The sequence below is a fragment of the Microcaecilia unicolor genome, chromosome 4, assembly GCF_901765095.1.
Source record: "Microcaecilia unicolor chromosome 4, aMicUni1.1, whole genome shotgun sequence".
In the NCBI taxonomy this organism is placed as follows: Eukaryota; Metazoa; Chordata; class Amphibia; order Gymnophiona; family Siphonopidae; genus Microcaecilia; species Microcaecilia unicolor.
Window position 1 is genome coordinate 6,905,900 of NC_044034.1, and position 13,773 is coordinate 6,919,672.

The following is a 13,773-nucleotide window of genomic DNA, read 5'->3' on the forward strand; positions in this document are numbered from 1 at the left end:
AAAGGGCGGAGCCTGGAGTTGGCGGTGGTGGAGAAGGGTACTGAAAGGAGGGATTTGTCTTGAGAGCGGAGGTTACGGGTAGGAACATAAGGGGAGATGAGGGTTGAGAGGTAAGGAGGTGCTGCAGATCGAGTGCATTTGTAGGTTAGTAGCAGAAGCTTGAACTGAATGCGGTACCTGAACGGAAGCCAATGAAGTGACTTGAGGAGAGGGGTGATATGAGTGTATCGGTTCAGGCGGAAGATAAGACGTGCAGCAGAGTTCTGAACGGACTGAAGGGGGGATAGGTGGCTAAGTGGGAGGCCAGTGAGGAGTAGGTTGCAATAGTCAAGGCGAGAGGTAATGAGAGAGTGGATGAGAGTTCGGGTGGTGTGCTCAGAGAGGAAAGGGTGAATTTTGCTAATGTTATAGAGGAAGAAGTGACAGGTCTTGGCTATCTGCTAGATATGCGCAGAGAAGGAGAGGGAGGAGTCGAAGATGACACCGAGGCTTTATCTACCTGCTGTGACCTTCCTGTATAGGTTAGATATGCCTGTCCCAGTCATGGGACTCTGCACCTTACCCCTGTGATGTAAATGTCCAAATTTGCCTCTGTCACTGAAATCTTCTATCCTGGGCTTTTATTGCTTAGACTATTCACACTATTACACTCAAGACTTCTAGATCAGGGTCCCCAAACTTGTTCTTCAAGAGTTGGAGCCAAGGTGTGTTTTGAGGTTTCAATGTGGAGAAACCCCATTCAGGGTACATTTTCTAAATATTGCTCTTCTATAGCCTCACTTTTTCTTCTTGGTTTTTAAATATTTTTTTAGCAGGTGCTTTGTAGGCTTGGTATGTTTTCTTTGCTAGGGGTGACAGCAGCGTCCGCCCACCATTCCCCTCATCTGGTTTAAACTCTTGTCCATGCATGGTGCTCCAGAACCCAAGGCATGCAAACAAAATCTCTTATTGTAATCCTCTATTATTAGCCTTACTTGCATTATCAAATTACTCTCTGCAGAAGGCCAAAATGATCTATCCAGGTGTGTCCTGGGTATACTTCAGTGAAGGGCACACATCCCTATAGAAAAACAGCAGGAATCAAGGAAAGGAAATTAGCAGGTAAGAACAGATTTCACCATCTTCTATTACTACTACTACTAAGCATTTCTATAATGCTACTAGATGTACACAGCACTCCACATGTGTGAAGGTACTTTCTCTGTCCCTAGAGGACTCGTTTTTTGTACTTGATATAACCATAAGTCTAAAAAACTTTACAAAACTTTTTTATACACTTATTTCAAACCACAACAGATAAATCAAATTCGTAGTGAATGCAACCTATTGACATCAAATCCAGCACTATTATCCAAAGAGAAATGTTCATTTCAATACAAATCCAATATGTCAGCCATTTTAGCTTAGCCGAAGAGCATCTTAATGTTGAACAGCATTTTTCCAAAGGCTGCAATTAGGGGTTTTCAAAAAATAAAAGGTTGTGTGAAATGAAATTAGTTAGAAATGAAAAATATGCACACAAAATTCAATATTTCAAATTGAAATCTTGTAACTTTCTGGGTACTTTCCCTTTTTAAACCACCTGTTTAGCCAGGTAAAACACCACTAACAATTTTTGGAACTAACTGAACAAGTAGGGAAAGCATGCAGAGCACAGTCTGTGGAATGCTTCCAACACCTCTGTGTGTGCGTTTGTGTTGTCAATGTGTGCCTGACCTGAAAAGAAGAGGGGAGAGGTGGTTTGCGTAAAGCCATGCCAAAACGTTCTGTGGGTTTTGATAGAATAATAAAAGTGTGCCAGTATATCAAACCATTAGATACCACTGAACAGATTTCAGAGATAGGATTTTACAGGTTAATCACAGGCTGCCATTGTCCCATGGGAGCAGGCATTGCAGTTCTTTTACCAATAGCAAACATAAAAAAGCTATATCATTCAGTTCTAGGTTGTATAGTACAATTTATAACAAAGTGAAATATACATCTGAATCAATAAAAGGCACCTAGGAGGGGTATGCACATGGTGGGGGAGAGGAGCTGCCTTGTGGGTGGGGGGAGCATGTGGCATATTCCTCGTGGATTTATTTCCAATCCTTGCATGCATGGCTTTGAGTATGTCAGTGACTGGGAGAGAGGAATTTGAAAGAAGCAATTCCCTTATGTTTTACTGTCAAAGTTGTAGTGCTGGAGAAATTGGAGCTTGTGTCTTCACTGGTTTTTCCCCTCATACCAAATTTGCTCCCAATCCATTACATTTTTGTACAGTTGTTGCCCTTGGGCAGATTTGCATTCTCATGTCCTTATGTCTAATTTCTTTCCAATATCTGTTGAGTTGGAAAGAGTAAAAGCATGGTGCTGTCATTAGACACCATAAAAGCAGATGTCGGTTTCATAATCTGTCAAAGGAAATCAAAATGTAATAAAAAAAAATGCAACAACTAAGAGGCTCTATCCTTTAAAAAAATTGTCAATAAGAATTCAAATGGTTTCTGTGATGAATCAAAAGATCCATTGTAGTTCTAAACGAAAATGATAAAGGAGATGGAACAACTTCCCAATTAGGAAATGCTAAAGCGGCTAGGGCTCTTCAGCTTGGAGAAGAGATGGCTGAGGAGATATGATTCAGTATAAAATACTGAATGGAGTGAAACAGTAGATGTGAATCGCTTGTTTACTCTTTCCAAACATACTAGGACTAGGGGGGGGTCACACAATGAAGATACTAAGTAGTAAATGTAAAACAAACTGGAGAAAATATTTCTTCACTTGGTGTGTAATTAAACTCTGGAATTCATTGCAAGAGAATGTGGTAAAAGCAGTTAGCAGGGTTTAAAAAAGGTTTGGATAATTTCTTAAAAGAAAAGTCTAAAAACCATTGTTAAGATGGACTTGGGGAAAATCCAGTTCTTATTTCTAGGATAAGCAGCGTAAAATCTATTTTACTGTTGTGGAATCTTGCCAGGTACTTGTAATCTGGATTGGTCACTGTTGGAAATAGGATACTGGGCTTTATGGATTTTCAGACTGTCCCAGTATGGTAATGCTTATGTTCTTATGAAGGATGATCACCTCCACTTGTTAATGACTTTACCTTATTAATGAACAATTAAAGGTGCCTCCAGATGAGATTTTTTTAGAACAACGTTGTTAAGAAAATGTGAAGATGAAGCTGTCTTTGTGGATTTTCCAAAATAAATATAAATAGATGTTCTATTTGATCTTTCCAGAGGAAATGGAACATCTGTTTACATTGGTGTGATTCACAGGCAGAAGAAATGGACAGAGATTTAATTGACAAGTTTCACAATGTGTGCAGGAGTAGCCTAGTGGTTAGTGCAGTGGACTTTGATCCTGGGGAACTGAGTTCAATTCCCACTGCAGCTCCTGGGCAAGTCACAACCCTCCATTGGGATCGGTGGAAATATACTCAGCTGGGTTAAGGGTTTTCTAACCTCCAGAACATACCAAGTGAAATCAAACTCAAGACATATCACCACCATGGAAAGCAGACTGTGGAATACCTCAAGGATCACCAATACTTTTCATAATGATGATGATCCCACTGGCCCAAGTCGTTTCCTGTCTCTTCTCATTGGCCGTGGTCAATGTTGGCGTTTCCTGTCTCTTCTCATTGGCCGTGGTCAATGTTGGCCCCCGTTTTGCCAAAGCTGCATCAGAACCACTTGTCAAATTGTAGACTCTAATGAGAAAGAGACAAAGTTCTTGTTTAGCTGTATTAGCAGCTAAAACCTTGTTCCATTTACTTTCCGTTCAATATGCCGACGGTTGCAGGAAGGGCAGCTATGCTGCGCTGAACATTTGCACCGGTTTGCGTCTTTAAAATGTGTAGTTTTACAGCAGATAGACACCAGTCAGAGAGATACTGACTGCCGTCTGGTGCTCTTGAGAAAGGAGCAACAATGGATTTTCCGTTTAAACACGTTAGTTCCGTTTGGTTTAAATGGGAAAATAGAGTGGAGCCATTTTTTGTAGTAAATGATAGATACCTAGAGGATAGATAACACTAGTTGGAATGATACTCTGAGCCCCTATTGGCTGGCCGGGTGACAGCGTGTGATGTCATGTAAGCCTTCCTGTAACCGTCAGCATATTGAACAGAAAGTAAGTGGAACAATGTTTTAGCTGCTAATACAGCTAAACAAGAACATGTGACTTTAACTTTTCCTTTGTCTCTTTCTCATTAGAGTCTACAATTTGACAAGTGGTTCTGATGCAGCTTCGGCGAAATGGGGGACAATGTTGACCATGGTCAATGAGAAGAGACAGGAAACGGTGTGCTTCAATCTTTCAAGCTGAGTACCTTTGGTTGAGGCTATACACACTAATTTATACCATGAGGTTTTTTGCCTATGATGAAGAAGTCCTAGCTCTCTTTTGCACAGACATGAATTGAAGAGGAGCTTCTTGAGGCTTTTTCCTCCTTACTCTGTATATGCTTACATCAGATGGAGTTTTCCTAAACTTATATGTAAACAAAAAAGATTTGCATGAAATAAAATATTCATTTTTATTTTTGACTTACAAAACCACTTGCCCCTGAAATCTGTTCAAAACAGAATTATCCATTTGTGTATCTAAAAGGTAAACTTCTACAAAGATGTGATTCCATGTGCCCCAATGAAAGCAGAGTTTAATTCTACTTCCATTTAATTTCAATATATTCCATCATCTTTATAACACCAGGTTTCCCAAGGCAGATAACAATAACAGTTAAGATGAGTCTATCAGGAAAGAGGGATATCCTCACTGAAATCTGGCCATCCATATTGTATAGAAGAAAAAGCACAAACTGCAGCGTTTATAATTGTTGTTTCTACCGGCTCGAATTATTTTTGATGCTGTTTTGGTGATATCTAATGCTCCAGCTTTTAAGGCACTGCCTATCCAAGTGAAACAGCTTGTTACAGATGGACCAACAATACAGAACGACAACGTGGATGCAGCAGCAGCTCAGGTTTGCTTTGTTTTGAGTGCATGGCAATGACGGCTGCGCGGGGGGAGTGGAAACAGAGATTAACCAAATGGGCTTCCTTGCGTACAGTGGATCAGATAGGCTCACTTCCAGTCCTGTCTATTAAACCTTGGTACCTCTCTTGTTCTCAATGTAACCTTTTTGTAGCAGAAGGTGGGGTTGTGCTCTCGGGATGCCAATGGTTGACAGCTGCGCTAAGCTCCGCCCCATCCACTGACGCGTGGGTTTGTCGTCCCGGATGACGTTTCGCCCCACCCCCTTCCAGTGCCGGTTTCTTGAAGGAAGTTTTTGGCGGGAGGGTGTTCGTGGGCTCCATTTGAGGCAGGTGTTGTGAAGGGAAAGTTTTACCAGTGGTGAACTCAATACTAGCGAGGAGCGTCGTAGGCGATAGAGTGAAGCCGCCATGCACGTCATCAAGAGAGGTGAGTGAGGGGGTTGGGGTTTGAGACTCCTGTGGCTCCTCAGGATACTTTACAAGCCCCATCCCCCACAGGAGCCAGCTCTGGGTGCAAATAGTGAAACAACTCATGGATTGTATTGGGGAAGGGGCCCTAATCATTTTGAAAAAAACTTGGCTCCCTCCCCCCCCAGATAAAGTCTGGTAAATCCCTGCACAGCTCGGGCTTTTCCCATTTGAGTTTTTCGCGGGAAAAGGCCAAATTATCCCAGAATTTAATAAGTGCTGATGTGGGTGTCAACAGCGTATTGCAGTGTCCCCCCCTCCCCCCCCCCACACCTCCTTTGAACGTAGCGCTTGGAGAGAGGGGAAAAGGAGCAAATATGCGGCAAATATTGAGAAAATCAAAGGAAGAAGGATAATTTCCCACTATTGGGGCTTAGGAACACTTGGCTGCCCTTCTGATCGCACCTCCCCCCCTTTCACTGTGTTGACTCTCTTGGCCTTCGTTTGGACTCGGGTCTTGCTTTAGATCCGCCCGTCAGCGTTTTGTTCCCTTGCACAGACCCACAGTGGCGGGAAAGGGCTTCTTCACCTTCTTACGGGGACAGGAGGAGTGGGCGGACGCCCCGACAACAATATGCAGCCACTGCAAAGCATAGGACCCAACTGTTCAAAATTATTGGGGGTGCTAAGCCCGATGAAAATAACCCCTCCCTGGATACATGCAAGGAATTTTCTCAGTACTGGGGGGGGGGGGGTGCTCAAGCACCCACAGAGTCTGCTCCAATGCTTCAAAGATACCTCTTCTACTACTACTACTACTACTTAACATTTCTAGAGCGCTACTAGGGTTACGCAGCGCTGTACAATTTAACAAAGAGAGACAGTCCCTGCTCAAAGAGCTTACAATCTAATAGATAAGAGTGAGACAAATATAGGACAATCAAGCCATTGTGACATCACTGATGAGACTGGCTCTTAGGCATTGGTGGAATGAGGCATTATGACATCACAATCTCAGCTCTGGTTAAATCACTGCTATATGTAATACTACTACTACTACTTAACATTTCTAGAGCGCTACTAGGGTTACGCAGCGCTGTACAGTTTAACAAAGAGAGACAGTCCCTGCTCAAAGAGCTTACAATCTAATAGATAAGAGTGAGACAAATATAGGACAATCAAGCCATTGTGACATCACTGATGAGGTTGGCTCTTAGGCATTGGTGGAATGAGGCATTATGACATCACAATCTCAGCTCTGGATACCAGAGACTGAAACTCTTCACACTAAGGGGGGAAGTGGGCCAAGTATAGGACAGTCGAGCCATTGTGACATCACTGATGAGGTTGGCTCTTAGGCATTGGTGGAATGAGGCATTATGACATCACAATCTCAGCTCTGGTTAAATCACTGCTATATGTAATACTACTACTACTACTTAACATTTCTAGAGCGCTACTAGGGTTACGCAGCGCTGTACAATTTAACAAAGAGAGACAGTCCCTGCTCAAAGAGCTTACAATCTAATAGACAAGTGAACGGTCGGTCCGATAGGGGCAGTCAAATTGGGGCAGTCTGGATTCACTGAACGGTAAGGGTTAGGTGCCGAACGCAGCATTGAAGAGGTGGGCTTTAAGCAAAGACTTGAAGACGGGCAGGGAGGGGGCTTGGCGTAAGGGTTCAGGAAGGTTGTTCCAAGCATAGGGTGAGGCGAGGCAGAATGAGCGGAGCCTGGAGTTGGCGGTGGTGGAGAAGGGCACTGAGAGGAGGGATTTATCCTGTGAACGGAGGTTACGGGCGGGAACGTAAGGGGAGATGAGGGTAGAGAGGTAGTGAGGGGCAGCAGACTGAGTGCATTTGTAGGTAAGAAGGAGAAGCCCATTGGAGCCGACTCTGTGGGTGCTTGAGCACCCCCAATATTGAGAAAACTTCCTTGTTTGTGTTCAGGGAGGAGTCATTTCCATTGGGCTTAGCACCCCCAATAATTTTGAAAAGTTGGCCCCTATGCCTCTTCCAACACACTTGTAATTCACTTGCTGCTTTTTTTTTTTCAGGTTTTTCTTAAGTACAGATAAACGGTTGGACTAAAATCTAAATGGCCACCACTGATTAGACCCACCCAGTCCTGGAGAAGAAACCATGCTACAATGCTGTTTCAGCAGTAAATGACAGCTATACTGAAACAAAAAATCAGAAAAAAAAGTCATCAGTAAATGCAAGTGTGTTGCAGTAAGAGAGCATGTTATTGTCGGGGAGTCCCTGCTCCTCCTGTCCCCTGGTTTCCAGCCTGACAGGGCCTCAATGCATCATAGTAACATAGTAGATGACGGCAGAAAAGGACCTGCACGGTCCATCTAGTCTGCCCAACAAGATAAACTCATATGTGCTACGTATACCTTACCTTGATTTGTATCTGCGATTTTCAACGCACAGACTGTAGAACTCTTGCCCAGTACTAGCCCCACCTCCCAATCTCAGCTAAGCTTCTGAGGATCCATTCCTTTTGAACACGATTCCTTTATGTTTATCCCACGCATGCTTGAATTCCGCTACCGTTTTCATCTCCACCATGTTCAATAGATTCTCAATTTCACGCCACTAAGCAGGGAGAGAGATAAACTTAGTTTCATTGGTTGCTACAAGACAATATACATTTTCCTTAGCTTCAGTTAAACCTCTCTAATTTCCCTCTGCCATATAGAGTGGTTTAGACTTATTTCCTACACATCTTACAATGCTTCATAACTTACATGGAGGAAGGATTTGAAAACAGATTGGCTGCATGCTGATACCTGGCTGCTTGACCAGTTTTCCTTCTACTCTACCTTTATTATGGGCAAGAAGAAAAGGACAAATTTGGCTCATCTCTGTGCCTGGCTGGTTGAATTCCTATTTAACGTACACAAGGGCTTAAAGAGTCCAGTATAGCCCACTTGAAGCTCTGCGGGACTTAGAAGCAGGACCATGCAGTTGATAAAAGTGTACTGACTCTGACCCCACCTACAAAATAAAAAACCTTACAACACTATAATATACGGTATATATTTGTTCTAGATCTAAAAATTTAAAGCCTAATATTAGTAGGAGTTGGCACTGGAGTTCGACTCCAATACCTCAATTTTTCTACTGTCCAAGTTTTGCTGTACTAACTCCACAGCCTTGCTGGGAAAGACCCAGTTGTGTTTTATTGTAACCTGCCTAGTTAATAGGTGGGTAATGGAAAATGAACAACATTTTACAAAAAAAAAAACCATAGTAACATAGTAGATGACAGCAGAAAAAGACCTACATGGTCCACCCAGTCTGCCCAACAAGATAAACTCCTGTGCCATTTTTTGTGTATACCTTACCTTGATTTGCACCTGTCTTTTTCAGGGCACAGACCGTATAAGTCTGCCCAGCACTATCCCCGCCTCCCACCACCAGCTCTGGCACTGACCGTATGTCTGCCCAGCACTATCCCCACCTCCCAACCACCAGCCCTGCCTCCCACCACCGGCTAAGCTTCTGGGGATCCCTTCCTTCTGAGGAGGATTCCTTTATGTTTATCTCACGCATGTTTGAATTCAGTTACCGTTTTCCTCTCCACCACCTCCCGCGGGAGGGCATTCCAAGCATCCACCACTCTCTCCGTGAAAAAATACTTCCTGACAAGTAAGTGGGTTGTGATTTGCAAAATGTTAGATCAGTTAATGGAGGATTTTGATTGTTTTCATTCTAATATTAATTTCTTGGAAAGTTAGTGTTAAAAATGCCTGAAATCTGCTTTTATTACACCTGTTTGTGTCAAGTGAAGGTGGTGCTGCTCTGCTGATTTCAGTTGGAACACCAGGTAAGCATTGCAGAGGTCCGTGTGGAGACAGATCAGATCCCTAGGTCTTGCTGACTACTTTCTCATGGTGGCCTTGCTGCTTAAGATATATACTAAATCTCAGCAAGGTTAGTACTAAAATGGGTGCAAAAGTCTGACGAAAGAAAACACACTGGCTGCATGTTGCCTAGGATAAGGAGATGCCCACCCATAGTTTAAAAATGGTGGCAGTAATAGTACACAACTTGCAGGTGGAGATAACATCCCCGGTGTAGCAGTGAACCATGGTGAATGTGTTCATGGATTCACTGCTGCAAGAGAGAGAACGCTGCAGAAAGTTAATGAATATGTTAAGAGAATGAACTACAGCTCAGTAGTGTTACCTGAGCTCCAGAAGGAGGCTATCTTTTGAACAATGCAAAGTGTTGAGTATCGGCAATAAATCTGATATCCTGTTTTGGTCCTATCATAATGTTTGCAAAACTATTACCCTGAGTATTTTCCTTTTAGCTCGTTAAAAATTCTGGTGGTGGTTTTTCTTTCCTTTTAGGGGGATGGGGTGATTTTTTTTTTGTGAGCTCCCCACCTTCCCTTCCTTCATGCCCTATCTGTACCCTTTCTTATTATTCCCCTCTAGTACTTCCTTGTCGTTCCTGGCACCCCCCCCCCCCCCCCCGGCCCTCTCACTTCCTATCTCATAGCATGCTAGTACAAGGCCTAGTAGTGGGGCAGCTCTGGACTAAGCCTTCTAACTTTGGTAGTATCTTGCCAGGGTTGGTCTCCATAATTAATTGCGCAGCATTTTGCTGGTTTGGTTCATCAGCCTAAACAGTCTCGTAAGTATGAAACTGAAGGTGTCCTGATACCTGCTTTTTTTTCCATTGCTGAGGGTACTTCCTCTAGAAACAGTTTGGTGGGATACAGTGGGGAAGCTTTCCTTACTCTGTCCCTGTGAGGGTCTTGAATTTGTGCTTCCAGTAGGTATGTTTCGTAGATACTTACGCCTATGTTTACTAAGGCGCGCTAGTGTTTTTAATGTGCGTAAATGCTAAAGCGCCCATAGAAATGTATAGGTGTTAGTGTTTAACACACCTTAAATTTAAGGGTGCGATAGAAATGCTAACACACCTTAGTAAACATACCCCTTAATTTCATTACAGAAACTCCGTAAAAAGAAACACAATGTTAGCCACCCTACTATGACTGCCACTAGTGACTACAGAAGACTTGCAATGCAAGAGTTTTGCCATATTCGAAATGTAAACATTATTTTATCATATTTAGGAAGGCAACTACTAATAGCTAACAAAATATTGCAGAATATTCTATTCCATATCATCAAGCTGATCAATCCATAGACTGGTGGGTTGTGTCCATCTACCAGCAGGTGGAGATAGAGAGCAAACTTTTGCCTCCCTATATGTGGTCATGTGCTGCCGGAAACTCCTCAGTATGTTCTCTATCTCAGCAGGTGGTGGTCACACACAGCAGCAGCTCTGGCTAGGCCTCCAAGCCTAATCCTTAGGTTTTGTTGAGGCCTGGGGTTGAGGGCTCTTTTGAGCAAGTGCAAACCTGGTGGTGCCAGGTCCCTCCTTTTCTCCCCCCTCCCGCTGGCTCCGTTTAAAAAAAAAAATATATATATTTTTAAACGTCTTTAAAGGCGTTTAATTCGACGTTTCTTTAAACGTTCATTGCAGCTACTCACTGGGACACCAGTTCGTTACAGCTCGGAGCGGCAAGCAGGTAATTTTACCTTTTTATAGCGGGCAGGGGGTTCCCCGATTCTTCTCCTCGTGGCAATGGCGTCGGAGGGCGAGGGCGCAAAGGGTCGCTCCCCGGATCGCTGGAGCGCTTCTAGAGGGGATGCGGGGGTTTTACAACCTGATTCGCCCTTGATGGGTGATAGTTTAGTGACCGATGAATGTCCCGGTCGTTCCTCCGGCGTGGCGGTTTTTTCCCGCCATAAACGCCCATCCCCCGCTCCTCGCCTCCGCCATCTTGGCCGGCCACGCGGCTCGGACGGCTTCTTCGGGGCCGCCCTTGAGGTTGGAGACATTAATGCCATGAACGCCCTTAATTTGGGCGACGGCACAAAAGCGGCTAAAGTTAAGCGCCGTTCTTCCCGCGCGGCTCCTTCACGGAGTTTCGCGCCGGACGCCATTTTGGATGCGCAGCATGTCTCTCCCCCGCTATTGCGAGCGCCGGTTGAGAGTGCGTCTAGGGCTGTTGCCCAGGCTGCGGAAGTGCACAGTCTGGGGGGTTTCTCCCCCGAGTTTGTTTTGCTGCTGCATCAGGCTTTCCTCATGCAAAACGCTGCCCCTGCTCCCTCTTCTGATAAAGAGGTTGAGGTTCCCAGAGGTAAACGCCCTCGGGTTGATTTCCAGGCCTTGGAGGACTTTTGTCTCCTCCGATGTAGATGAGGGCAGCGTGTCTGAGGTCTCCCAACGATCCTTTGCGGATTCCTTGGAGGAGATAGATCCCCGCTCAGATGGAGCGGATGACCCCTCTGCAGCGCGGCTTTTTAGCCCAGAGGATTTGCCCAACCTGTTGTTACAGGCCATGGACACTTTGAAGATTTCCTCTCCGGAGGACGTCTCTCCCTCAGCCCCTGTTGGCTCTGCCATTATGCTGGGGACGAAGCGCCCGCCTAGAACCTTCCACGTGCATGATGCCATGCACACCTTAATTGCGGCTCAATGGGATGTCCCGGAAACGAGCCTTAAAGTGGCTAGGGCTATGTCCCGCCTCTATCCTTTGGCTGTGAGTGAACGTGAGGCCTATCTGTGGCCTACCGTGGATTCTTTAATCACTGCGGTGACTAAGAAAACGGCGTTGCCGGTGGAAGGTGGCACGGCCCTAAAGGACGCCCAAGACAGAAGATTGGAGGCGGCCTTAAGGTCGTCCTTGGAGGCAGCTGCTTTAAGTTTGCAGGCCTCAGTTTGCGGCTCCTATGTGGCCAGGGCGTGCCGGACTATGGTGCAGCGGGCTTCCCCCTCGGATCATTCCTTGAGGGCTGATTGGCCGGCCCTGGAATCGGGCTTAGCCTATTTGGCAGACTTGCTGTATGATGTCTGGAGAGCCTCAGCTAAAGGCATGGCTCAGACAGTCTCTGCGCGGCGGTGGCTTTGGCTGAAACATTGGTCTGCTGACCACGCCTCTAAATCCCGCCTGGCTAGATTGCCTTTTAAAGGCAAGCTGCTCTTTGGGGTCGAGCTGGACAAAATCGTGACCGATCTCGGCACGTCTAAGGGCAAGAAATTACCAGAGGTCAGGGCTCGGGTTAGTACTCGTCCCGATACCTCCATACCGCCCGGGCAAGTCGGGTTCCTCTGCCCCCTCTTCCTTCAAGAGGAATTTCTCCCCCAAGCAGCATTCCTTTCGCAGAGACCGCCGTCCCGGAGGTGCTCCCTCTGGTCCTCCCCCAGGGTCTCGTACCCAATGACGGGGCCTTGGTCCACGCCCCAGTGCAGATTGGAGGACGGCTGTCCTCGTTTCTGGGCGAGTGGACCACTATAACTTCAGACGCGTGGGTGCTGGAAGTCATCAGAGACGGCTACAAGCTAGAGTTCTGCCAACCCTTAAGAGACGGGTTTGTACTCTCTCCCTGCAAGTCTCCGGTCAAGCTGTGGTAGTGCAGCAGACCTTGGACAACCTGATCCGCCTGGGTGCGGTCGTTCCGGTGCCAAAAAATCAGATTGGCAAGGGACGTTACTCCATTTACTTTGTGGTTCCAAAGAAAGGAGGTTCTGTCTGGCCTATCCTCGACCTCAAAGGGGTCAATCGGGCCTGGAAAGTGAGGCACTTTCGCATGGAGACTCTCCGCTCTGTTATAGCGGCAGTGAAGGCAGGAGAGTTCTTGGCTTCCTTGGACATCAAGGAAGCGTACCTGCATATTCCCATCTGGCCTCCTCTCCAACGCTTTCTGCGTTTTACAGTCCTGAGACGACACTTCCAGTTCAGAGCCCTCCCTTTCGGGTTGGCTACTGCTCCGCGGACCTTTTCCAAAGTAATGGGGGTCATAGCGGCCTTCCTGCTAAAGGAAGGAGTACAAGTCCATCCTTATCTGGACGACTGGTTGATCCGAGCCCCCTCTTATGCAGAGTGCAGCAAAGCTATGGACCGGGTAGTTGCTCTTTTGAGCTCCCTGGGATGGATCATCAACTGGAAGAAGAGCCAGCTGCGCCCGACTCAGTCCCTGGTGTATCTGGGAGTTCGATTCGACACCCAAGTGGGCAGAGTGTTCCTGCCAGACAATCGGATTGTCAAGCTTCAGGCTCAGGTGGACTAGTTCCTAGTAGCCTCTCCTATTCGGGCTTGGGACTACGTGCAGCTGTTGGGCTCTATGACGGCCACGATGGAAGTAGTGCCCTGGGCCAGGGCTCATATGAGACCACTACAGCTATCTCTGCTGCTGCGCTGGACTCCGATGTCGGAGGATTATGCTGTGCGCCTTCCCGTGGACCCAGCAGTGCGCAAGGCGCTGAGCTGGTGGACGCAGACAGACAAGTTGTCTGCAGGATTGCCTCTGGTGACCCCGGAGTGGATTGTCGTCACGACAGACGCCT

At 46.0% G+C, this 13,773-nt stretch overlaps 1 protein-coding gene across 1 annotated transcript in view; it reads left to right on the forward strand.

The window, feature by feature from the left end:
• Nucleotides 1-5,238: 5,238 nt before the first annotated feature.
• Nucleotides 5,239-13,773, forward strand: part of RRM1 (ribonucleotide reductase catalytic subunit M1) — an 83,787-nt gene continuing 75,252 nt past the window's right edge. The window contains exon 1 of the mRNA XM_030199839.1: nt 5,239-5,415. Within this exon, the coding sequence (XP_030055699.1) occupies nt 5,397-5,415 (19 nt within the window). The 5' untranslated portion in view covers nt 5,239-5,396. The remainder of the gene's footprint in view (nt 5,416-13,773) is intronic.